The sequence below is a fragment of the Mesoplodon densirostris genome, chromosome 2 (assembly GCF_025265405.1).
Source record: "Mesoplodon densirostris isolate mMesDen1 chromosome 2, mMesDen1 primary haplotype, whole genome shotgun sequence".
NCBI classification, from domain to species: domain Eukaryota; kingdom Metazoa; phylum Chordata; class Mammalia; order Artiodactyla; family Ziphiidae; genus Mesoplodon; species Mesoplodon densirostris.
The window spans coordinates 84,960,202-84,985,160 of NC_082662.1; the positions used below are offsets into that span (position 1 = coordinate 84,960,202).

General features: G+C 44.9%; 1 protein-coding gene and 1 pseudogene across 1 annotated transcript in view; one reads left to right on the forward strand and one right to left on the reverse strand.

The window, feature by feature from the left end:
- Positions 1 to 24,959, reverse strand: part of ABCA4 (ATP binding cassette subfamily A member 4) — a 128,569-nt gene that overhangs the window by 21,342 nt on the left and 82,268 nt on the right. Inside the window, exons 24-36 of the mRNA XM_060085375.1 lie at positions 24,047 to 24,131; positions 21,088 to 21,293; positions 20,679 to 20,727; positions 16,659 to 16,900; positions 15,870 to 15,994; positions 15,290 to 15,388; positions 14,281 to 14,467; positions 9,014 to 9,108; positions 7,456 to 7,488; positions 5,978 to 6,083; positions 5,772 to 5,846; positions 5,347 to 5,516; positions 3,473 to 3,650 (exon numbers count right to left, since the gene is read on the reverse strand). Coding sequence (XP_059941358.1) covers positions 3,473 to 3,650; positions 5,347 to 5,516; positions 5,772 to 5,846; positions 5,978 to 6,083; positions 7,456 to 7,488; positions 9,014 to 9,108; positions 14,281 to 14,467; positions 15,290 to 15,388; positions 15,870 to 15,994; positions 16,659 to 16,900; positions 20,679 to 20,727; positions 21,088 to 21,293; positions 24,047 to 24,131 — 1,650 coding nt within the window. The remainder of the gene's footprint in view (positions 1 to 3,472; positions 3,651 to 5,346; positions 5,517 to 5,771; positions 5,847 to 5,977; positions 6,084 to 7,455; positions 7,489 to 9,013; positions 9,109 to 14,280; positions 14,468 to 15,289; positions 15,389 to 15,869; positions 15,995 to 16,658; positions 16,901 to 20,678; positions 20,728 to 21,087; positions 21,294 to 24,046; positions 24,132 to 24,959) is intronic.
- Positions 10,192 to 11,048, forward strand: LOC132480869 (nucleophosmin-like; annotated as a pseudogene).

Genomic DNA, 24,959 nt, shown 5'->3' on the forward strand with positions numbered 1-24,959 from the left:
TACCCCATGCCACCCCCACCTCCCTACACAGGAGGGAGGGTACAGTCTGTATCTTTTGAAAGAATGAATTATAAAATTCCACCTGATCTCTCTTTCTCTCCTTCCAATCGATCTCAAAGTCCTGTTGATTCTACTTTCTAAGCATGTCTCCAGAATTCAGAAAAGCTTAAAGTATAATCCTTGGCCTCACATCACCTCCTCCCTTCCCTTTGTACAGAATTAAGTCCTAAAGCCAGCAGGCTTGACAGGGAAATGTGGGCAGCCATGGAGGCGGGGAAGGGAGAAGTCAGAATGGTCCCAAGCAGAATGAGAGCCTAAGAAGGGTGAGAAGGGCAGCCACGGAGGTGGACTGGTGTGTGGTGTTGGAGCCCCAGTGGGGTCAGGAGGGTGTCTTTACAGGGGGCTAATCTGTTGCAGGATATCAGAGCCAGAGCAGCATGAGGAGGACCTGTGCATGGTGGGTGGCTGGAGCACGGAGAGGAGCGTGTCCACACAGGGGAGAGGGTGAGGGCAGAGATGGGGGCTTATTACACACAGGTGTACTGCTCACGTAGGTACATGAGTCAGGGGCAACAGAAACCAGGTTCTCACTTGTGCAGAAGGGAGTTAAACATATGGAAAGACAGAAAACCAGAGGGAGCCTGTGGTGCTGGATTGGAACTAGTGGTTTTAGTGAGTGTTTTGTTCATTGTATAGATAGACAGAGAAGTATAGATGTAAATGTGTATATGTCTGTGTATATACCTGCATATCTCACCTAGTTCTCTCCACTGAGAAGGCCTGGGACCAGTGAATATATCTAACACCGAGATCTTGGTTTTTGAGGGACAATTTCCCCTGGAAGGAACCAGAGCTCCTTGGGGGAGACGGTTGATTCCAGGGTAGGGCTGTGGGGAGGAACATGTTGCTGGGCAGAGAACTTGGAGGTACTCAATGAACGTGGGGACACAAGTCAAGAGGGCACAGGAGCCAGCTTGAAGTGGCTCCAACTGGCCAGACTGGGGATAATCTGAGCACCAAAATCAGTAAGAATGGTATCAGATTGTAGTCTGTTGATTAACACAGGAACCACAACTCCATACAGGCATAAATAAATACATGAATAAATGGAAAGCTTGATAACAAACAAACAGAATATTTACATAACTTCAAAGTACATCTCTCTAAATTCTTATTAATTATAAGGAAAAAAGTAACTTTACAGTGAAGAAGCTCAGCAGACACCATCTTAATCAAGTAACTGAAGTGACCATCATCAGTAATAGGACAAATTGAAATCAGAAGCTACCTGACAGGATGCAGGGAGCAGGACAGAGCATCCCTTCATGAAACTGCTGCCATGACCCAAATCCAATCATGAGGAAACATCAGGCAAACCAAAATTAATGGACTTTCTGCAAAATAACTGGCCTATGATCTTCAAAAGTGTCAAGTCATGAGTGTCAAGGAAAGACTGAGAACAATCCCAGGCTGAAGGAGACTAAAGAGTCAGGACAACTAAATGCAAGGCATGATTCTGAGCTAGCTATTTTTCTATAAAGGGCAATATTAGGGCAATTGACGAAACTTGGGTGGGCTCTGAGGGTTAGATGGAAGTGATACATCAGTGCTAGTTTCCTGATGTCGACAGTTGCGTTGTGATTGTATAGGGTGAGTCTTCGTTTGTAAGAGGTACACGTTGGAGGTGCTGGGGTGTGTATGTGTATGTGTGTATGAAGGGACATCTTGTTTGGAAGTTACTCTCAAATGGCTGAGGAAAAGAGTTTTGAACGGTGTTTACGTTTCTGTAAGTGTGTGGTTGTTTCTTAATTTAAAAGAAAAGAAAAACAGATGATATATAAAAAATAAGAACTTACAGCATCATATATGTGCTGCGTGAATGATATAAACAATGAGTATTTGTTCATTTATTCAACAATGACCCCCAGGCCAATGTTATCTTTTTGCCACTGCCTAAGGAGGGTGCTTAGCTCCAATACCATAGCTCCTTGAGTTCAGATTCCAGGCCAGCCTTAAAATTCTAGAGCATCAGGAAGCCTGCTGGCATCATAGTCACTCTCTCCAAACCCTTCCTTAGGCTGCCAAGTGTCTACTTTGCTAGTGTCATCTCCCATTCAGACACCCATTCTGTCCTTCTGTCCACCAATTTCTCCTTAGGCTCAGAGATCTCTGTCTGTAGTCAGGCACACACATGGGTCAGCCCCAGGTGTTAATTCTATTCCTTGTCTTAAAAAAAAAAAAGTTGAATGCAAAAACCCAGCACTTTAATAGCTTTTCAGTGCAGGTGAGCCTAGCTCCTCTCATGTTTTAAGCACAGGGCCAACTTGGGTGGCTGCAAGGGATGTTCTCATCCAAAGTGAGGTTTATTGGCTCTGACCTCCTCCCCATGTGTTCATAAGTGTTTCCTCATGTAGACAGAAGAGAGGAGGGAAGATTAGTTGGTACTGAAGATTTCTGGCTTCATATTGTTAAGTGATGGCTGCTTAGTAAGTTGAGTAAGATATTTGCCATCATTATTAAAAGTCATAGTGGAAAAGGTTGTTTGTGTTGGTGTCCATCGTGATATACATTATCATCACCATGAAGTGGAGACTCACGTTAGTCTTAGAATGCTGAGATAAAACAAAACATCTTGTTCCCCAAGACGCCTGGAATAGACTGGAGTTAGTGTCATAACAACTCCCACATTATAACCAGGCCTTCACTGTCAAGTCATTTTGACCCTGTGGCCTGTCGTAAGGTAACCCATCCTGACCCCTCTCTTCCCCCACCAATCCTGATTGTGAGAGAGGTGGTAGTCTGCTGTTGATTTGATAAATAATTTTTTCTTCATGTTCACCCAAGTGGTAGCTAATCTAATATAGTGAAGTTCTGGTTGGGTAGGCAAAATAAGGCCACTGGATAGGGTTCCCAGATTTAGCAAATAAAAATATAGGATGCCCAATTAAATTTGAATTTCAGACAAACAACCAATAAATTTTTCAGTGTAAGAATGCCATATTTCAGGAGGGGATTAGGATACACTTATACTAAAAATTGTTCATTGTTTTATCTGAAATTTAAATTGAACTGGGTGCCCCTTATTTATCTGGCAACTCTACCACAGAGCAGTTTCCAGTTTACCCCTTTGAGGGTGGGGTGGGACCTAACAAGAGGATGTATGTGAAGGGCCTCTTGATATCATCTCTTCAGCTCCCGGTTATTCTCAGGAAGGCCAGCCTCAGTGCTGCAGAGCAGTGATTATTTGGTGCATCAGAAGGCCCCTTGTGCAGGGCCTACAGAGTTCCCACTCAGCAGTTGCTAAGCTGTGCCCTGCATCTTTCCCCAGCTTGGGCCCTGGGCACATCACCGTCCAGCAGCCCTGGCGGTACGAGAGCCCCACCCTGCCACGTCCCTTCAGTCAGAGCACACACAAACGCCCACCCACCTTGGGCCCATGGGGGTGAGGGAGGTGCTAGGTCCTGATACTTACGATGTCCCAGAGGAAGTTGGTCAGCCAGTAGGTGGTGGGGCTCACTCCACTGACAAACTGGAGGTGCTTAGCTTTGTTCACCCTCTCCTGGATCAAATAAAGGACAAAGCTGGCAGGGACGAAGGACATGGCAAAAATCACACAGATGGCCACCACAGCATCCACAGAAGTGGTCAGCCTGCAGAAGGACGGGAGACAGAGGGAGAGAGGTGAAGGAGGAGCAGAAGCAGGAGAAGAACAAAGTCAGGCTCTCGGAAGCCCTCACCAATGCCAGGGAACCGCCTCCAGAATCCCCTTCCCCAGCCTGAAGCTTGTCAGCTCACTTAACTGTGTAAATCAAACTGGGTCAAAGGTAAATGGATATTTGTGCATTTCCTGTTCTACATTAATGTTGAATATTAAGGTTAATATCAAATATTGTCCCCTGTTAATATAAAAGTCTAGATACATTTTCTTTTTATTACATTTTCTAATTATTTGTTGATTGTGTATAGAAATGGATTTTTACATTAATCTCATGCACTGCAATGCTCTTATTAGTTCTAATAATTTGTCTATAGATATTCTTGAATTTTTATGTAGATAGTTACAGGGTCTGTGAAAAGAAATAAATTTTTAAAAGAAAAATTGATCTTTAATTTATTTAAATTATCTTGTTAAATCATGCTTTCAAGAAACATCATAACATAGGGAAATGTTATGTTATAACATAAATTTAAGTAAAAAGGGAACAGGCTGATTATACAGGATCTTGGATCTTATTCACTCTTTCCCAGATCAGATAGAAAGCATCTGGCTAAGGGGGAAAGTGTGGGCTGAAATCCAACCCAACCTTCACATACAAGCCATGCACTCTGGTGTAAGCCAGTGCCCGCCTTGAGAAAGGAGCACCTTTTACTAATTCCCACAAAGGCACCATATGTGCTAGTCGCTGCCCTGTTAAAATTACAAATAGCTTGATCCACACACAAAGATTAGAACAAATTACTGGAAGGAAACACCCAAAAATGTTTAGAGGAAACACCCTAACCTGTGTTGGGTTATAAATACTAAGTTCTTAAAACTCTATTCTATAAACTTTATTTAATGAACATATACTATGTTATATCTTATTTTTATAATCACAAAAGACTCCTCTCTCATATTTCATATTCAAGGGGCTTGGCAGAAGGTATAGAAACTTGGGCTAAGTGAGAATGGACATAGACTACTTTTCCTCAGTCTAGGGTCTCAGAGGGTGTCCTGAGGAAGGTCCCAAGGACCCAGGACCCACCCAAGTTTAGCCATGACCCTGGGCACGTTCAGGGCACTTGGAGTATATTGGGTCCCCTAACTGCTTTCCAGAAGGAGTTTGCTCTAACAAAGGCATTCTCACCAAATGTAGGCCTCGAATAAGGCAAACATGCTACAAATTGCAAAAGAGTGAGGTTTCTACTGCTTGAAGCTGGGCCTAGGCTTTAGGAAGGTAAGGATCTGTCGACATGTCCAAAGCCTGACTGTCTGGAGGAAATTACTGGAATCTAAGATAATTACTACCGGGGCGATGAAAGATTTACTGAACTTCCCAGTTCCTGGCAATCATTTTGCATACTGGAAAGGAGAGTACTTGTGTAAGCTCCAGGAGCAATGTGTCATCAAGAGCCAAAAGGGAACGGAACCAAACATATGCTTACTTTCCAAATAAATATGAGGAGAAAGAATGGCCAAGCAGTTTGGCACACAAAGTCTTATGTTCGTGTGTGTGTGTGTGTGTGTGTGTGATTAAACAAACTTGCTATCCAGCCCAGCAGCTTCTGCTAGTGAAAATCCTCTCGGGGTGTTTAGAGTGGAGAAGGTGACTAGAAAGCTGTGAGGCCGGGGCCGCAGTAGCTTACACTGTAATTTCGGAGAGCTGCTCCTTGGTCAGGTTCAGAGGATGGCTGACAACGGTGATGCCATACTCCTCGGGGTTCCTGTCCTCATGCAGGCTGGCCCGTAAGATGGCGTTGTGGGCCACATTGAGGAAGCTGACCAGGGCATGCCAGCCTTTGTTGTTAAACCACACCTAGAGGGCGGAGATGTGGCTCTGTCAGGCTCTGCTACTACACAGGAGACTCTGCACTAACAGCAGCTGTTTAAAGAAAAAATGAGCTGCAGGAAAAAGAATGTGAGAGGGAGGAAGGTTCTGGCCGCTGGGAGACATTCCATGCCAGATTTAAGCAGGAGGAGGGATGGAATTTAATTAAGCTGGGAAAATAAAAATAAAACAACCAGTTCACATGAGTTTTTAACTCTAGGGCAGATTGTGCAGGGCCAATACCTTAATGTTGTCTTCAGTTTCTAGATGTTTAAGGAAAGCAGACATTTCTTTAGAGGCTTCTCTGGTGATAGGGCCCTGGAAAACCATAATAAACAATGAAGAGGTTTTTTTTTTTTTCCCCCCTTCCCTTAGCACTCATGATCATTTCTATTTCATGATAACTGGCAAGTTGAAAGTCCTACGAAATCTCCAGTCTGTTTACATACCCCGCTCACATTCATTAACCGGCCAAGGTCACTTAAAAATCCAACAAGGGCTTCTCCAGTGATGGGGGGAGCCGGGAGCTTTCCTCCAATGGAAATTCCTCCGTACCTGACAAGGGAGCAAGAAGTCCTCAGACCTGTGCCATGAACCATGTGTGTGTGCCTCGTGGTTGCCGGAGCTCTCAGTTTCAGTAGGAAAGTGTGTATTTTTGCAGGAATTATCTGGCCCATCGGGAAACATAGCTCCCCTTTACAAACCAGCTTTAACATCTTCCTCACTGCCTCCAGGACTGACCCCTTCTGAGCCTGGTGTTTGCGCACCTCTCCAACCTCATCCCTCCTCAAGCCTTCCCTCCAGTGGCCCATTCCAGCCATGCAATCATTTCCAGAGCTCGCAGTGGTCCAGGCTGCCTCTGTGTCTCTCTGCCTTCGCAGGGCTCGAGTTTCCCCGGGTGCCTTTCCAGCTCATCTGTCCTATGTGATCGTCTCTTTGAGGTCTTTCCTGACTTTCTCCCACCCCTACCAGTGGTTCTTTTTCTGTGCTGCTTCTGTACTTTGCAGGTACTTCTGGTGTGCTGGACTCATCGAAACTGGTCCAGTCCTGCCGTGCCTCTCTTGGTGCCTCTCACCCACCCCTGCCTTGACTCCTGCTCTAGTGCTTAACTGGATCCTAGCCTTGGGTCCCTCCCACTCTAACCTATCTTCCACACTGCTCTGGAAGTCTTCAGAAACAGTGGGCGTGTCACTCTTTGGCTTAAAGCCCTTCAATGGCGGCATAAAAGCCAAACTCCTCAACAAACAAAATTAATTTGTTGGATAGGCAAGGCAGAGGAGAAGAACTTTATTTCTCAGGGATTCAACTTGTCCCCTCATCTTTCTGCTTCAGCTGAGGTCCCTCACTTCCCTCTTGGGAACAATTCTAAAAGCTGAATTTCACTTTTATGGTCTAGAATTTGCCCAGGAAGTCAAGTCAACATCAGCTCTGCATTCATTCTAGAGGCACTGTTCCTGAGGGAGCCTGGGAGGCGGGCTCACTCCTAGACCATCCCTAGAGGATTCTCAACCTTGGGAACCATGTGAACCTTCAGGATGCCTCAGGAACGGGGTGAGTCTGGGGCTGGGCCAGACGCCCCGAGGCTTAAAAGGAATGGGCCAAGGAGTGCAGGGCTTAGGTTACATGTGCTCCTGTTCTAAACTGTTATTTGCTGGGAGGTTTTAGAACCTGCCTGGAGTGAGAGTGCTCTGGAATTCCTCTTCAGGGAACATCACCTCTCATTTATGCCCTCCAAGGAGATCTATTGCTGAGCATCTTCTGGGCCCAGGGTGTGTGTAGCTATGTATCCTTCAAGACATGTCTTATGAATTCCTGAGCACATACAGAACAGCTCATCCACATGACTTTGAGGTGTGGCGTTTTTATGTGCAATGAATTTAAATAGATCACTCTGAGATTTTAATTTCTTACAAAAATAATTTCTTACCTCTGTTCATTGACCCAGTATTTGCTCTTCAAACTGAAAGCCAAAACAAATCATACAATGAATACAACAAGTATGCAGTAGTGTTAACTTTCTTCCCCAAACACTCACTGGGGTCTCCCAGTCTTCGGGGGCATTTTTTGCATTTCCTGATGTCCAAGCAATGTGGAAACCTCCCAGGCCAGGGGCCGAGCCTGAATAAATATGTGGAGAAAGGACCGATCTTTTCCAATCCTGGCTGTCCAAGTCACAATCTGCCTGCAGGGCTTTCTGGGTGGCCCTGTTGTAAGGTCACTTGTCAGATGATCTGGACCCAGAAAATATGGCAACGACCATGCCATCATGGAGTGAAGGCTGCAGCCCTCCCCTCTTCCACCCTGTAAGAACTAGACTTTCATAATCACCTGCACACTTGGAGGAAGTTCTGAATTACCCCTAGCCCAAAGTTAAGTTAAGAGACTGACTTCCAGTCAATGAGGGACAAAATTACAAGATAGGAAACATGCAGATACCAACTCAAGTCCTCATAGTTCAGCCCCATGAACTATCATTGTCATTAAGCACAAAGTTCAAAATTCCATATTGCAAATTTGCTTCTGAGAACAAAGTGTGGGATGGTCGTTGTTTACTGCGTTATTGAATAGATTCTATGCACCCTTTTTTTATTTTTGTGCTTGGATGCTGTTCTTCATTTTGCTAACTGCTGGCTTGGCACTGCCTTCTCAACAGCTGCTTTCACCATCTGCAATGTGTTGTAGTTAGCTGAGTCCATTTATCCCTTGTTGAGGGACTGGGAGGGAAAGTAACTGTAAATACTACTAAAATTAGACAGTATGTTTTATTTTAAAGTTCCAGAGAGCATGGGGCCCAGATCAGGGTCCCCTATAATCCTCTCTCCATAGCATGCTCTTGTCATACTGCTTGCTCTGATGGGACTGCTGAAGCAGTCCCGGGGTGGGGCTTGTGAGCACAGTTGCAGAGCTGCATTTGAAAGGGCAGTGATACAGATGATAATTCACAGTTAGAGTGTGACAGGTGCAGTTAACCTGGACAACCTGTGGGCTCATGCAGACTATCCCACTGCCTCTCTCCTATCTTGGTCTAATTGTTTCCTTTCTTCTTTTTGCTTCTTACTTTTCCCTCTTGCTTCTCTCTTTGTCTCTATCATTCCCCCTTACTCTCCTTCCTCCCTTCAAACTTCACCTCTGTTTTTTTAACTAATTAAAATATGAGGCACCTCTGTTTTTTAGCTAAGTAAAATATGAGGCTGTATTTTGGACAAGTTCTATACTTTCTTATTTTACTTGTAATAGTGCATGGCTTAAATGTTAACTGCTTGTCCTAAACAAAATAAAAAACAAAGCAAGATTAATCATAAGTTCCATTCGACTTGTATATGCCTCCATTGCTTTTTCTATTGGATGAGGCTCTCAAATTAGGAAAAAGAAAAAATTCCACTGCCCTGATTGTTGATAAATCATGAGAGGAAATTATCTTCTGTCCCTAGTTAATATTTCCCACAGGGAGCCAGGATGAAAAGTATAGAAAGGTCTCTTCTTACCTGCTTCGTATAAGAGCAGGATACGTTTTTACCAAGAAGTCGGAGATGTTCCTGTCTGTAAGGTCTTGTAGAATTTCAGTGCTGCGCTGTATTCTCTGAGGCAATGAGATATCTGCATTAATTACTTCGGAATTTGAGGTGAAATTTCTTGTTCTCTTCCGAAAATTATTTATAGACTCAGCTACTGGGAAGATACTAAGTAAAGCACCGGCATGTCCCCAGTTCCCATAGCAATGATGTGGGAGTCACCTTCGAACCCTCTCTTTTCTTTATTCCACTGATGACACAGGACAGTTCTCACTTCAAAATAAATCTCCAGTCCATCAGCATCTCTCCAGTTCTACCACTATCACCCTAAACCAAGCCTCCACCTACCTGTCACCTGGACCTCTACAGACACTTCCAAACCGGTCTCTGGTTCCACCGTGGCCCTGCACAATCCATTCTCCATTCATTAGCCAGACTGAGCTTAACAATATCAATCAGAACGTCCCAGTTGCCCTGCTTACCACACTCAGGTAACCCTAGGGTCAGATCCAAATTCACTACCGAGGCTGAGCTCACCTGCTGCTACCCACCCCCACTGCCCACCTCCCCACTTCTTCTCCCTGTTTCTCAAATGCACACCTCTCATTCCTGCTGTAGTTTTGCACTTGGCAGCAGCTCCCTCCTCCTGGAATGTTTTCCCTGGACAACCTCTCATGGCTAACTTGTCATCATTCAAATCTCAGCCCAAAGTTTATTCCTCAGAGAAGCATTTTCTATTTCTAGTCACATACTGTAGTATTGTCTTCACATCTTCGTCTCTACCTGAAATTTTCTTTCCAATTAATCTGTTTATTTGTTTTCATCTGTTACCCCCTTTTGGATACAAATTCTGTGAGAGCCAGGACTTTTTCTGACTTGTTAGCTGTTGTGTCCCCAGCACTGAGAATAGTACCTGGCATATAGCTGGCACCATAAATTTTGACATGAATGAAAGAATTCAAACAGTGCGTTACAGTTTACAAATCACTTTCAGAATACATCTAGAAGAACTCCGAGTTAATCAAAAGATTTTAGAGAATTCAAAAGTGCACGAGCCCTGGTGTGATTCTGTCCTGTGCGACTGTTCCCTGGAACAGTAGTCTTTTATCTCCGTCCGCCTTCTCTCCCACCTAAGTGCATGCCACCAACCCATGGAAGATTCGATGGACACGGACATGAGCCCTCTGAGGCCCCGGAACTATCTTTTTGGTTGTGAACTAAAGGCCAACAAAGATGATCACTGTAAGGTGGATAATGATGAAAGTGAGCACCAGTTATCTTCAAGAACGGTCAGTTTAGGGGCTGGCGCAAAGGATGAACTGCACATTGTCAAAGCAGAGGGGATGAATTATGAAGGCAGTCCAATTAAGGTAACACTGGCAACTTTGAAAATGTCTCTGCAGCCAACAGTTTCCCTTGGGGGCTTTGAAATAACACTACCTGTGGTCTTACGGTTGAAGTGTGGCTCAGGGCCTGTGCATATTAGTGGACAGCACTTAGTAGCTGTGGAGGAAGATGCAGTCAGAAGATGAAGAGGAGGAGGATGTGGCACTCCTAAGTGTATCTGGAAAGCGTTCTGCCCCTGGAAGTGGTAGCAAGTTTCCACAGAAAAAAGTAAAACTTGTTGCTGATGAAGATGAAGATGATCATGAAGATGAGGATGAGGATGATGGTGATGACTTTGATGATGAGGAAGCTGAAGAAAAAGCTCCAGTAAAGTAATCTGTACAAGATATTCCAGCCAAAAATGCACAAAAATCAAACCAGAATGGAAAAGACTCAAGACCATCAACACCAAGATCAAAAGGTCAAGAATCCTTCAAAAAACAGGAAAAAACTCCTGAAACACCGAAAGGACCTAGCTCTGTAGAAGACATTGAAGCAAAAATGAAAGCAAGTATAGAAAAAGAGCATTGAACAATCCTGGGCACTACTGGTAAATTAAGCCCAAAGATGGGGAGAGGGGAAAAGGAGAGACAAATATAGTCCAAACTGAGTATCATCAACAATCCAGACTGAAGTCTTCTATTTTCATCTCAGTCCCCTTTCCTGATTTGCCCCCTTCCAGGCTGGAAGCAATCTCTTGATCTCCTAAAACACTTTCTTTTGACTGCTGTGATTCAGTAAGCCTTATACTTTGCTTTCTATTACTTGTGGATTTGCCTCACCTCTTTGACCATGTTTTAATCACCTCTGTTATCTCCCTAGCTGCTCAATAAATATTTGAATCAAAAAAAAAAAAAGTGCATGAGTTTGGCCACCAGGTGGCAATATCACTTTAAATTTGGGAATACATAGCGTTTCGTTTCTGGTGAATCATGAACCTGCAGTATCAAGGGTGCCACCTTTCTAACACATCAGAAAGGTGTTATACCACCATCATCACACTATTCTTTTCATTTTTCGTGGTTTCTGTCTTTCCCGCCCCTTTCTCATTTTACTCCCATCCTCGGTTCACTTTCTTCACCTTGTTCCTCTCTAACACTAGGGGGAGAACTAGCATCTCCTGAATGCTTACTGTGTGCCAGGCACAGTGTTAAATGCTCTACATTATCTCCCTTGATCCTTATATCCTGTGAAAGAAGAATTGTTGCCTGCTTTTATAAACAGAGAAACTGAGGTTCAGAAAGGTTAGCTAACATGCACCAGGTTAGAACTTGTGGGTGGTTGACCTAGGATTTGAATCTGCATCTGTCTGACTCCATAGCCTTGCTCTTCTCACTCCGTCACCTGCTTCTCAAGCTGAAAATGGCACCCAGGTGAACTGTCAGGCTCCCCTGGTGGAATCTAGGCTGGAACAATGGGTGGTGCCTGGGAATTTATGACAAAATATTTTCTAAAAGTTCTGTCAAATGAGATCCTCCTACAGCTTTATCTCTGTGTATCCCAGAAGTCAGGGATGGAGCCCCTCCCTCCCCCTCAGGACCCAACACCATTCAAAGAATATGTTAGGACAGGAGGGGACCCTAGAGAAGACCACAGCCACCACCCCATTTTCCAGGTGAGGACGATTTACCATCTCTGAAGCAAACTCATACTCTCTGGTCTTATTCCAGGCAAATGGGGGAGTGTGTGTGAGTGAGTGTGGTGAGTGGGTGTGAACATAAGTGTGTGTGTATGTGTGAAAGAGAGAGAGACGCTCACACACACACAGAGCAGCTTCTGTGCAGATGCCTGATGCAGATGCTCCCAAGAGAAGCATGAATGATAGTGAGAAGAGGCAGGAGTGATAGAAAATCACAGGAACTGATTTGCTTTTTACCAGACTTTGGCTAAAAGCCTTTTACATTTTTTCCTCAGGGACCAAGGACTAACCACTGAAAATACATTTCTAAGTGAGGCAGTGAGCCTTAAAGTCAGGATTCACTGAGGAATGATTCCCCTCACAGCTATGCTTGGCCTTTCCTCCCTGTTCCAGCCAAGGGCTCACTACACAGGGTCACAGCCTTGGTGCCCTGCCACTGGATGTATTTGAGTAGAAGCTGCCACAGGGGCCCTCCGCAAACCCAACAGAAGCAAAGGTACTGGGGTACTGGGGTACTCTGGGGTACTGAGAATTGAGACAAGCCCCTGAGTCCCTCTTTTGGGATCCCTGTGATGCTGTAGTGGCTGAGTTATGATTCAAAGAGAAAATATATTGCTTGAGAAATAGAAAGGTACATGCTTTTAGCATAAAAAAGGGAAAGGTAGGATGTTCATAAACATGGAATCATTTATATACAAGCCAGCAACTGTGACTGACGCTGTGGCAAAATTTAGTTGTCCCCCATTACTGCTCTGCCCTCTGCCATTTGCCATAGGAATAGACTTTTTTGTTGGGTACAAGGACACCCAGAATAAAGACGATAGTTCCCAGTCTCCCGTGATGTTCCGTTCTGGCCAATGATGTACACATGCAAGTGCCTCTGTGGTAGCTTCTGGAAATCTTCCTTTAAAGATAGTGTATTCACACACTTTGCCCTCCCTTTTTCTTCATCTCTTCTTCCATCTGCTGCCTGGAAAGTAGATTCTGCCATCTTGGCCAAGGAGGCTGACTTGTTTACCAGAAAGGAGGGAGCAACAAAACAGAACGCCATGGACCACCCACATAAACTTTTACATGAGAAAGAAACGAGTTGTGTCATATTTTATCCACTGTTAGTTTGAGGTTGTCATCACTTGAGTTGAAACTATTTCTAAATAATAGTTTCTTTATCTCATTGAATTCTCATAATAATGCTGAGAAATAAGTGCAGTTATCCCCAATTTATAGGTGAAGAAATTAAGGCTCAGAGAGGCCAAGTAACCCACCCATGGCTCTCTGAGGCCATTGCCGGTGCTCGACCCACCTGCCACACTGCCTCATGGGGAGTCGTTCATTCACTGACAAATCATGAGAGAGGACCATGTAGGACCCAGCTCTGTGCAAGTCAGCTGGGAGTCCCATTATCAACCTGAGACAAGGTGAGACTTCTCTGGCCCCATTCACTGTCTCTGAAACCCCTGGAGCGGCTCACTGTGATACATTATGGCATTCAGAACTCCTGAGAGAGGAGGCTGCTCAGAGCCAAGATTGTTGTTATCCCTGCAAAACATAGGTCGCTAGCTGTGTGTGTGTGTGTGTGTGTGTGTGTATGCATGTTAATTATACAGCAAATGGAGAGTTTCTTAATTAAAATTGTTAGTAAGTGTGCATTTGAAGGGACACTACAACACTGTTGATAACAGAAAAATTGGAAGCCCACATGTCCAACAACGAGAGTAGTTAAGTAAATTAAAGTAAATCCAAACAGTAGGATAGTGTGCAGGCATTAAAAACGATAATGTAGATGTATATTTATTGACATGGCCATATGTTCATGATATGTTGTTAAGTGAAAATAGCAGGTTTCAGGACAGCATTTTGAATATAATCCTGTTTGAATGGATAAAAACTAAACGTTATTGGTGGTTATCACCAAGTGATAGGGTAATTTTTTTTGTTCTGACTTGTATTTTCTAATTTTTCTATAGCGGTCATGCCTGATATGTAATTTTCTCAATACTTAAAGATATTTTCTTACTAGATTGAATGGGGAGTGTTTGGTGGAAATGAAGCTTTTGGTCAGTGGCTTCCTCCAGGTGATAAGGACCTGGAGCCTCATTTAGTCCTTCACTCAGCTGTCAGTTTGAAATGTTAGTTGGCTAGAAACTCAGGAGGCGCAATGGCTGTGGTCACAGGCAGGCTCAGGGCCCTAGCAGCCCCTGGAAGGGGGAGGTACCTGAGGGGGCGGGAGCCCCCCTGCGCCCTCAGGGCACTCGGGGAGCATGGTGAGCTTCTCTCTGGTGCTGCACCTGCAGGAAGGCGAGGGGTGGTCTGCTGTCCATATCTGCTTCTGGAGCAGGTGGGTGACGTCCGGGGACACAGAGGGAGTCTTCCAGGGGGTTGAATTGCCACAGGGGAACGCCCTCATGGAAGACAAGAACATATTCCACAATCAGCTTCAAGGTTGATAAAAAGTCCTCAAAATGAGAACTAGTACCCAACCCTCTCCTTCTGAGCCTTTCCTCCTCCTCGGACCCATGCATTTTCTTCTACTCTTGGAGGTTGGTTTCCGCTCAAGAAAAAATCAAGACTAGAATTTTATTGATTCGCTAGATGTGGGTGGGGCTGGGAAAAATTATCTAGCTTGTGGATGGCTTAATCTCCCTTTTATCTGGTGGCAGCTCTTGCCATTTAGAGAACAAATACAAGAGGTTTTGAAATTAATCTATTTTGGTCCTTATCAATAACTCTGAAATAGACTGGATGAGAGAAGCAGTTAAAATTACATTGAACGCTTTGAATTCTTGGTGGATTTCAACTGCCCTCTAGAACTCTCTTCTTCACACTTAAAGCAATAATTGAAAGTTGGCCATATATGTAACTAATGCCATTCTAGGTCCAATCACACAAGGGCACATCTCCCATCTGCCCCCCTTCTCCGTTCAGATTCCTTTCAAATAAGTTGTGAGTAGCATATGTCAACTCAGTATGGTACTTTTATATCGAGAGCTATAGAAATACAGAGCTGTCCTGTGGTGCAGGGGCTTCCTGAGGGGCAGTGAACACCCTTGCATAGTGGTGTTGATGGAGAGGCCGGGTGAGTGCTGCTCAGGGGTATGGTAGTGTTCGTGTAAACAGAGCAGGACTGAGATGGGGCCTCTCCCAACCCTGTTATCCCAGGCCCCCACCATCAGGGTATCCCAGGGCAGCTGTTGGTGTTAGGGCAGGGGTGCGCAGGGACTTACGGAAGCCACTCTTCCTTCAGGCAGCGGTTGCCAAAGCCTGGCTTATTCACGAGGACGTCTGCAAGTACCATGAGCCGCTCGCTGTCCGGCTGGTCCATGCTAGACAGAGTGAGAGGGGCTTACTCGACGGGCATGCGACTGGGATAGAGGGACAAAGCAGCCAACATGCAACTCAGCAAATGTCTGTTGAATGGCTACGACATGCCAGGCATGTAAACAAGGCAAAGGATTCTGCCTTGAGGTGGCTATAGGTCTCCTGAGAAGCGGGGTAGGCTATCTGAACACACCAGTGGTCTGATTCCATATCAGGTCTGCACTTCAAAAAATGGAGCTTCAACCCACTCACCCAACCTTTGTGTCTCTTTCCTTCCTCCTGGCAGTCTTGCGTGTCCACTTGGGGGTCACCTTTCCCAAGTGGCAGACACATTAATTTCCTTTCTGAGGGCAGCCTGAGGACCACTATTATGCTGGTGACTGTCCCAGAGAGTGGGAAGGTCAGGGCCGCACCAAGCAGCAGGTGACCCAGGAGCCCCACAACCCAAGGAGGTGGATGATGACGTCTGAGGATGAGTCTACGCACCTGAAGAAGGTATACTGCTGCCCATACATCCAGGGGTGAAGGGTCAAAGCAGGATATTCACCAAAAGGAGGGATGATGATGGAAAGCATCAGAGCCAGAAACACAAAAGTGGACGGGAGCACAATCTGTGGGAAAATAAACATGGTAACTTGGGCTGTGGTATGTTACACACACACACACACACACTCTCTCTCTCTCTCTCTCTCTCTCTCTCTCTCTCTTCTAAACATTTATCCAGCAGCCTCATAACTGGGCCCTGATGGAGAAGGTCAGTCTCCTGGGGAACATGATGGGAGGATGTGCAAAGGCAGGTTGTGAAGGAGAACACAGAATGTTCTGGTAACCTTTGAAGGGTGGTTGAAGCAGGTCAACACTGAACCCTGAAGTAGGCCAATGCTCAGCCAGAGGCGAACCAGAGTTTCTGTTTCTGAACAAAAAGTATAAAAAGAAAAAGCGGACAATGACCTTGATATGTAAGGTCATTGCAAAAAAATGAATGAAAACATGACTTTACCCTCCCCTATAAAAATAAAAGCAATATTAACATATCCACTATTATTCTATTTTCTCTGCTAAGTGAGGTAGAGTACTTACAAAGGAGCGTTGTGTTACCAAAAAGAAACAAAGGTTGGCAGGGAGGAAACAAAGCTGACAGAACCCAAAGAGGGTGCTCATCGCCGCTTCTGACCCCATGTGCACCAGAAAGCCTGAGAGGGGATGGGGAGGCTGGGAGAGGTCTGGTAGGCGTGGCCACCGGCAAACAAGCACAGCCAAAGACTGCAGTAATACCTGGGCCAGGAAGTCCTTGTGGCTGCGGACAGTGTGGTGGAACCGCTTGACCAGCAGCGCCTGCACGTGCTGGAGGGCCAGCTGAACTCCCGCGTTAAGCTGGCTGTGCCCATCCTGCTCCGGGGGAGCAGCGGGCTCCGTGGGGTGGCCGTTGGAGCCCTGTGGAGTCTGTCTGGCCTTCCTGCTAGAACCCAAACAGGGGTGTCGGAGACTGACGCTGTCTCTTTTCTGCTGAGTGCCGCCTGGTGTGGGAGATGGAATTAATAGTTTAGAAAAACATTCACAAGATCATTGTTTTCTTACTGTGTAAGTTGTCCCTTCATTTAAGTCAGTGACAAAATATCAGGCCAGGAAGGTTAATAAACTTCTTTTTAAAATTCTATTTTCTGATATAAATCATCTATAGACAGAATTGCCTGAAATTGCTTTAAAATTCTCTACCGTAGTTAAAGGGAACAAGACAGAGAGGTCTGAAACATATAAGTAAAAAAACCCAAAAAACAAAGGTGCAGAACAATATGTGTAATAAGATCATATTTGTGTTAGCATATTTATCATATGCAAAGAAACATATTTTATGTACACACATACACTCACAATGTGTACACATGTGCAAAGCTCTGAAAGAATACCTGTCAATTGTTAAAAGAGGTTACAGCTTCAGGGGCAGAGCTGGATAAGGGCATGGGATGAAGCGGGAAGGGTTAGTGTTTTTTGTATTATTTGAATTTAACAACAAAATATATTCATGTATAACCTGCATACATAAAAAAAGTAAAAATCAGAGTTGATTTGGTTCTTTCTAAATGTTTAGAGGCCACTGAGAAGTAGTGGAAAGAACAATGAACTAGGAGTTAGGAGATCTGGGTTTGAATCCTGACTCTTACTAGATGTTCAAATTTGGCTAAGTGACTCAACCTGTCTGAATCTGAGTTTCCTCATCTGTAAAATGAAAACAGGAAAAAGGTTTTTATGAAGATTAAATGAGCTAACACATGTGAATGTGTTTTATAAACCATTGTAAGTCATCTGTTATGTTGAAGCTATAGTTTATCATCACTGATTAATATTTATTTGCAGAATATGTTGTTGGACATAGAGGGCCTAGAGCATGGCTAGTTGCCCCTAGCTGCTTTCTCCTAAAGTCTCTCAGGACAAGGGCAGCTGCAAAGGGAGCTGGGTCAGCTGAGTCATCCTTTCAGCTAATGTTCACGGGCACCTGCGGTGTACCAGGCCTGCTACTCAGAGGGTGGAGAACTTCTGCAGGTTCACTGACTACCTGGCACCAGAGTCCCATCTCCACTTCCTTTCTCTTGATCTGGGCTCACATGTGATGTCTGTTGTGGATGGCCCTCCCTCCGGTAGGATTGCTGCTGCCTGTCCTCGTGTCTATCCTCTGAGCTTTGCTCTCTCCCTGATGCCTCATCCAGACTGGAGTCCACGGTCCAGACCAGAATTGAGGGCCTCAGGTCTGTTTGTCTCTGGCTTTCTGCTGCCCTCCAGAGGCCACTGGCAGTGAGCCACCCTTCAGAAATGGCTTGGACCCTCTTGGTACCATGTAATGTATGACTCCATAGACAGCCACAGGCTCCTTCAGACTCTGAAGACAAGATCAGAAAAATGCCATCCTCTAAAACAGAGCCTATTCAAAACAAATACAATTAGCCACCTGAAAACTGGGAAACAGTGGGAGTGTATAATTGAGGGTCCTAGATTTGAGAGCTGAGACCAGGGAATAATAAGACTCAAAAGACTGTGTGACTTTAAGGCAAGTCATCCAGCTTATATGAGCTCAGTTTCCCCAGATGGGGCCAATCCCTGCCCTACCAGCCTCACGAGGTTATAGTGACAATCAAATAAAACAACGGATACTTAGCCCTTTGTAAAGTATAAATTAGGGCTTAGTTTGAAGTAAGAGATATTTTTAAGTGTTGAGATTAGGGTGCTGCTGAATCATAACCAGAAATTGCATACTGTGTTAAGACTTGGCATGTTTTAGCTCATTTAATTCTCTCTATAACCTTAAAAGGTGGATACTATTATCATCCCCATTTTGCATATGAGGAAACTGAGGTACAAAGAAACTAAGTATTAATAAGTACTAGGGATGTAATGCACAACATGATAAAATTAATTAACACTGCTGCATGTTATACATAGAAGTTGTTAAGGGATTGAATCTTAAGAGTTCTCATAAACAAAAAAAGAGGCTAAGTATCTACCCAAAGCCACTCAATTAGAAAATTACAGAGTTCAGGTTTGATGTTTGGTCTGCTTCATTCTAGAGGCTATGCTCTTAACCCCTACCCTTGACTGTCTCTTTGGAACATTCTATTGTGTGTCCAGAATGACCAGTCTTCTGATGTGTAATTTATTCTTCTAAAAGGACCTATCTATCTATCTATCTATCTATCTCTTTATTTATTTATTTATTGGCTGTATTGGGTCTTCGTTGCTGTGTGCAGGCTTTCTCTAGTTGCGGCGATCGGGGCTACTCTTCATTGCGGTGCGCGGGCTTCCCTTTGCAGTGGCTTCTCTTGTTGCGGAGCATGGGCTCTAGGTGTGCGGGCTTCAGTAGTTGCAGCACACAGACTCAGAAGTTGTGGTGCACAGGCTTAGTTGCTCCACAGCATGTGGGATCTTCCTGGACCAGGGATCAAACCCGTGTCCCCTTCACTGGCAGGCAGATTCTTAACCACTGCGCCACCAGGGAAGTCCCAGGACCCAATTATTAAGAAGGAGTATTCTGTGCAGATTAAAGGCCCTGATTCTTGAATCCATCATAGCTTCTCATATAAATTAGCATGTTTTCATTCTGGTCTTGGTTAATGTAAGTTTTTGCCCTTCGGTGAGCTGAGGGAATTTAATTCCTGTGTCTACAAAGCTGGAAAGCAGACCTGGGCCCTGTGGTGAGTTGCTCCCACCCCCTCCGGAGCACTGCACCTTTCTCCCCACTCTGCCTGCATGGACACCTCTTCTGGCTGCCACACAACCTAACTGGATCACGGCACATGTCTGGGCTGATATATTTGACTATTGTTAGTTCTAGGCATAGCTGGGATCACTTACAAAGCAAGATGAAAACCGTGACGTAGAGCTCGCACTGGAAACTACCAAAGAGGAAACAGTCTCTGCACAGGAAAATACTGTGATATGTTACACTGGGTAGAAAGAGGTAACCAATGGCAGGTGCCCAAGACAGCAAATGAGAATTGCCTCACAGCCTTGCCTCTGACCAGAAGAGAGGAAAATGGAATGGAAAGGGAGAAGCCAGGGAGAGCATTTTATCAGAGTGGGTGGATGCCTGTTGTTCTATCAGAAGTGGCCTGTGTTGCGGCAGGTAAGCTCTCCTGCATGTCCATCTCCCCATCCTCCACCCTCCACAGTAAAATCCACTGCACTCATGAGTGCTTTGTGTGGCTCTGAGATGTGGTAGAAATCACGGAAGGGGATGGTTGGTGGCTGGGCTCACACATATGGAAGAGAAACCCCCAGAATCCACAGCAATTATGGTCCCCACAGTTTCGAAGCTCTGCAGTGCACTAAATGAGGGCTCAGAATAATTGTATCTCCATCTCAAAGAGGCCAGGAGGTCCTAGCTGGCATCTGGGTTGTATTTACTGTCACCAATATCTCTAAGAACTCTGCAAGCTGTCACTCATGCAAGCAGGAGTGGATCAGAGGCCTGGTAGAGATAAGACTAGGAGATGAGGATGGTGATGTGGCAGGAACAGGAGACCAGGAAGTGGGGTGAGAAGCTTGGGGGTGGTGAAGCTCCCAGCCTGACCTCCTTAAGAATCCTGATTTCATCTAGAGTCTTCCCACCCAGATCTAATTCCATTTGTCTTTCCTTTGTCAATCAAAGGAATTGAGAGTGCAAAATGCCTGTTATTTTGGGGTCAGATGAAGGCGATGGAGGAGCGTTTGCCTGCTTTGTTGTTTTACGCGCTTTTCCTTAGGCTTTCAAGATAGAGCTTGTGGGTTTGGTAAGGGAACAAACTCCACACTCGGGTGCCATACCAGCAAACAGAGGTCCTGACTCACAATCCCCCGTGACCTTCAGAAAAATCTGTCAAGAAGGAAAAAAGAGAGAATTTGGTTTAGGCATTCCCACTCTCAGAAATCCAAGCTCAATTTTGTTGGGGACTGCTTCATCATAGGAAGAAAATACATTATGACTCTTTGTCTAAGAACATAGTCTTCTATAAATACAAAAGTGTATGTATACGATGACCACAACTATGTAAAATATGTGCGCATATGGACAAGGGCAGGAGGAAATAAGCCAAAAATGAAGATAGTTGCTACGCTTGGGTGAGGAATTATGGCTTTCTGCCTTTACAGAATTTCCCTTCTAGACTCTTGTGCTAGACTTTGGCAAAGAACCACCTCTTCTGGTACAAGCAACCACCTGGAATCTCTGCCTTACCTCTTCCAGGGGAGTGTCAGAAATTCCAAAACTGCTGAGCCCCAGGTCAGCCAGGGTCTCCTCCAGCTCTCTGAAAAGGCTGGCATATGCCCTCTGCTTGAAATTCTTATTTGGAAGAAGGAAGATGAGCTCTTGACCAACACATTCCACCAGCTTCGCCTCCGGAACATGGTGGCGAACCACATCCATCAGCTCATTCACATCCCCTAAGACAAGAAGAAAGGCTGACACCAACTCTGTTTTCCAGAACCTGGAAGACTGTGAACTTGCCCAGGTCCCCTACTTTCTTCTGCCTCTCATTTGAGAAAAGGGCATTTCGTTTCTCGGTAGTGACTCTTGCGGAGGAATAGCGCCCCATCATGTCTGTTTTTAGCTTAGCTGGCCCTGTGACAGGCACTGAAAGGGAGATGGAGATGGAAGCCAACCCCCCCCCCCCAACTAGCTGTGCAACCTTGGGGCGCTCATGTAACACTCCTGTGCCCGTTTTCTCCTTTGTTCAATCAAATGTTCTGTTCTTTACAAGCTATGCAACATTAGGGAGGTCATACCCTTGTTTCTTCATCTGTGTAAAGGGGAAAATAATGGCACCCACTTTATTGTTATTTGTGAGGCTTGGATGCGTTAATATGCATAAAACACTGAGAATGATGTGCCTGGCCCATAGATGAGTGTTAGCTGCTAGTGTTATCATGAACATCATCTCAAGTAAGAAAGCTCTTGTCATCAATGTTGTTCATTCTTAATCACCACAAGCCTGAGAGAGTCAAAATTGCTTTCATTTTTTGGTCTGGCCCAAGGTATAGGGGACTTGCCCAATATGCACACTCGGCCTTGGTGACCAAGCTGGGTGAGAACTCCCCTTCCTAAATCACACACCCAGGCCTGGTCTAACTTTTGGGAGGCCTGCACCATTTCCCCTGGGATTGCATCTGCCTCCTCAAACAAACAAACAAACAAAACCCTTAATCCCCAGCTCACAGGAAATGCAGAAGGGGGTTGAGAAGCTGTGGAAATGGACCATGGGATGGAGTACAGGACAGCATGGGGTGTGGGGAAGTGTCCAGTACCAAGTATTCACCTGATACACTCATACCATCAGAATTGAATTTTATGCATGAGCATGTGTTACTTTAAAGTTAACAATCTAATTTAAAAATTTAAAGCATGCATTTAAAGAGACAGTTCCCTAGCACACTGTCTTGAGAGGCAGGTCAAAGGGGAAGGGATTCTGGGGACTCAGAGCCCAGGTCTTGTGTGTTTCTGCAAGCCATCCTCTCAGAGTCAGGATCATCCAATGAGTTCTTTTCCTTCTTTGTTTTAGAAATGACTCATGTGGAGGGATTTCATGGCTTTCAACCCAAATCCTTCTGCCTAGCTGGACTGGAAGGCTTGTTTTAAGTCAAATATGCAAATTAGACTCAATTGTCTTCAGCTCTGAGATGACTTCATGCTGGGGCAGGAGGGCTCCTCACCGGAGGAAGCAGCTCTGCCCTAACAGCTCTCTAGGGGTCACGTTCATTGTTCTCTTAGGAAGGAAATCAAACCTGAAGCTGCTGGATTCCCAGGAATTGTGTCTTAGACGTGTGTGTCAGCCTTTCCAGCAGCAGTGCTTCAGGGCAGTAGGGCTTTCAGCGTCTGGCAGGGAGGTCTGCGAGTGTGTGTGGTATGTAGGTGTGTGTGTGTGAAAAGCCTTCCAAGGAGCTAATGGGGATTGAAATGATCTTCCTTCTCTTATTTCAGGTACAACTACTTACTGTGCTCCGCACCCTTCACAGCATCTCTCTTCTATTCAAAGAAAATAAACTTTTATTTAGAAATAAAGTAATATTTAAAAAATTCACCCCAGCCAGCAGGCTCTGTTTCCACCTTAACTTTGGCACACACAGTAATTAAAGGTATTTAAAAAAAAAAATTTATTCAGAAAGCAGAGAGGGGCCCATGGCAAGGCAGACTAGGAAAAAGACACAGAAATGTTCTAAAAAGATGTGTTCACGTTCACCACAGGTTCTGTCAGTGCGAAGAGAGGGTGGGAGAGTAAATATGATGCACCTCTGGGCATTTCCCCTCAGCTTTTAAGCGTGGTGCATAAATATTGTCTCGTTTTCTTGTTTCACCAGATTTTGGTTAGAAAAATATTTGTGATAAGTAGGAAACTTTGTCTTTTCTTTGATAAGCAGATATTTTCCCCCTTCATTAACTTGGATCAGTACATAGGTTTAGTTTTGCTCCTACTTAGCAATATGGGAAGCGTGGTGCTCCAATTGTGAAGACACCCCGGGGAAAGGATGAGAGGCAAGCACTCAAGGAGAATGGAAAGAGCTGTTGACAAGCACTCTAGGGCAGGCGGTCAGGTCCTGCACGAGGAGTGCTTCTACAGCGAGAGCCTCTCTTTGGCATCTTCCTGGAGTGGAGGCACCCCTTATGAGGTTTGACACACTCTAATCCAAGCAAGAACCACTGGAAAACTGGGAAACTGAGAGGAAAGCTGGGAGTGTAACGGGGATGTGCGATATTCCTCAGATTTGGCATCTACACCGTGCAAACTGACTCTCTGGAAAAGTGCACGATGAGGGCTGTGCATCACTGTGGCTCCACTGTAGGGCTCCAGCTGGCACCCTTAGAACCCCTTCTCTCCAGACACTGAGGAATGTGGCTTGGAGCCAGGCAGGAGGACCCCAGGAATGGAGGCTTACTATGGGCAAGGGCAAGGAGTGAACAAAGACTGGATTCGTCATTAAAGGGAGAGGGCCCGTAGGTCCATGACTTTTAACATCCCTTTGGGAACGGAGGAAGAGAAAAAACTCAAAGAAGATGATGAGCAATTGCATGACTGTGGGCTTGAGAAACACACAGAGTGTTCTATTTGCTCCCATTGAAATGCACGACAGCCGGACACACCCAAAATACCCAGAGATGATCGCCAGACAAGAACTGAGGTACAGTCTGCCTGAGTCCTTACCATCCAAGACTTGTTCTGGAGTTATCTCATCAATGCAGGATGGACACCTGATGGAGAAACCCTTAGACGCACAGCTGCAGGTCCCCTACAACAGATGGACGTCAGTCATTTCTATAGCATCTCCCTGATGCTGATTGAAGTCACCACCATGCTTTGTTTCTCACGCCAAGTGTAGTCAACACATTTTTCTTCACTGTTTTACTCTATTACTTCATCTGAACATTTTGAAGCTGTGGCTGTTTGATTTTGTTCTGCAGAGTGTGTGAATCAGGCACAGAGAGAACCTTGAAGGATCCCTTTGCCTTGTCATTATTTAAGTGAAAGCTATAGGTTGGCCTGTGCAAGACATTCTGCTTCTCCCTCCCCAGGGATGCATGCTGGGCTGTGGAAGTCTATCCAGGACTGGAAAACCCAGAAGCAGCCAGACACTTAAACTACAGGGGTCAGAGGCATAAATAATGCTACAATAAAATAAGCATGACAAAACAACTTGAATGTGAGCAATGCCTTTCTCAATGAGCCCAAAGCACATTTATAATACTTTATCTCACTTATCTTCACCACATCCCCAAGAAGCAGAGAAGCAATTATCAGTTTCATTTTCTATGTGGAAAATACTCCACAACAATGAGGAATTAAGGAATTTGCCTAGGATGACACAGTTTGTTCACCTTGCAGCCCAGACTTGAACCTGGGGCTCCTAACATGCTGAGTTGGTCTCTGCTGGTTGGTATTTTTTCACTTCACCATTTTCAGGTTATAGTTATCAGGGAATCTTTTTCTTAGCTTTCATTTACCAATGAAATTTGGGTTTAATTAGGGAACATAAATGTTGGAATGAAAAAAGGAATTTAAACAACTACTGCCCTTTAATTAGTGTAACCTTGCAGAATAAGTCACTCCCTTCTATGTT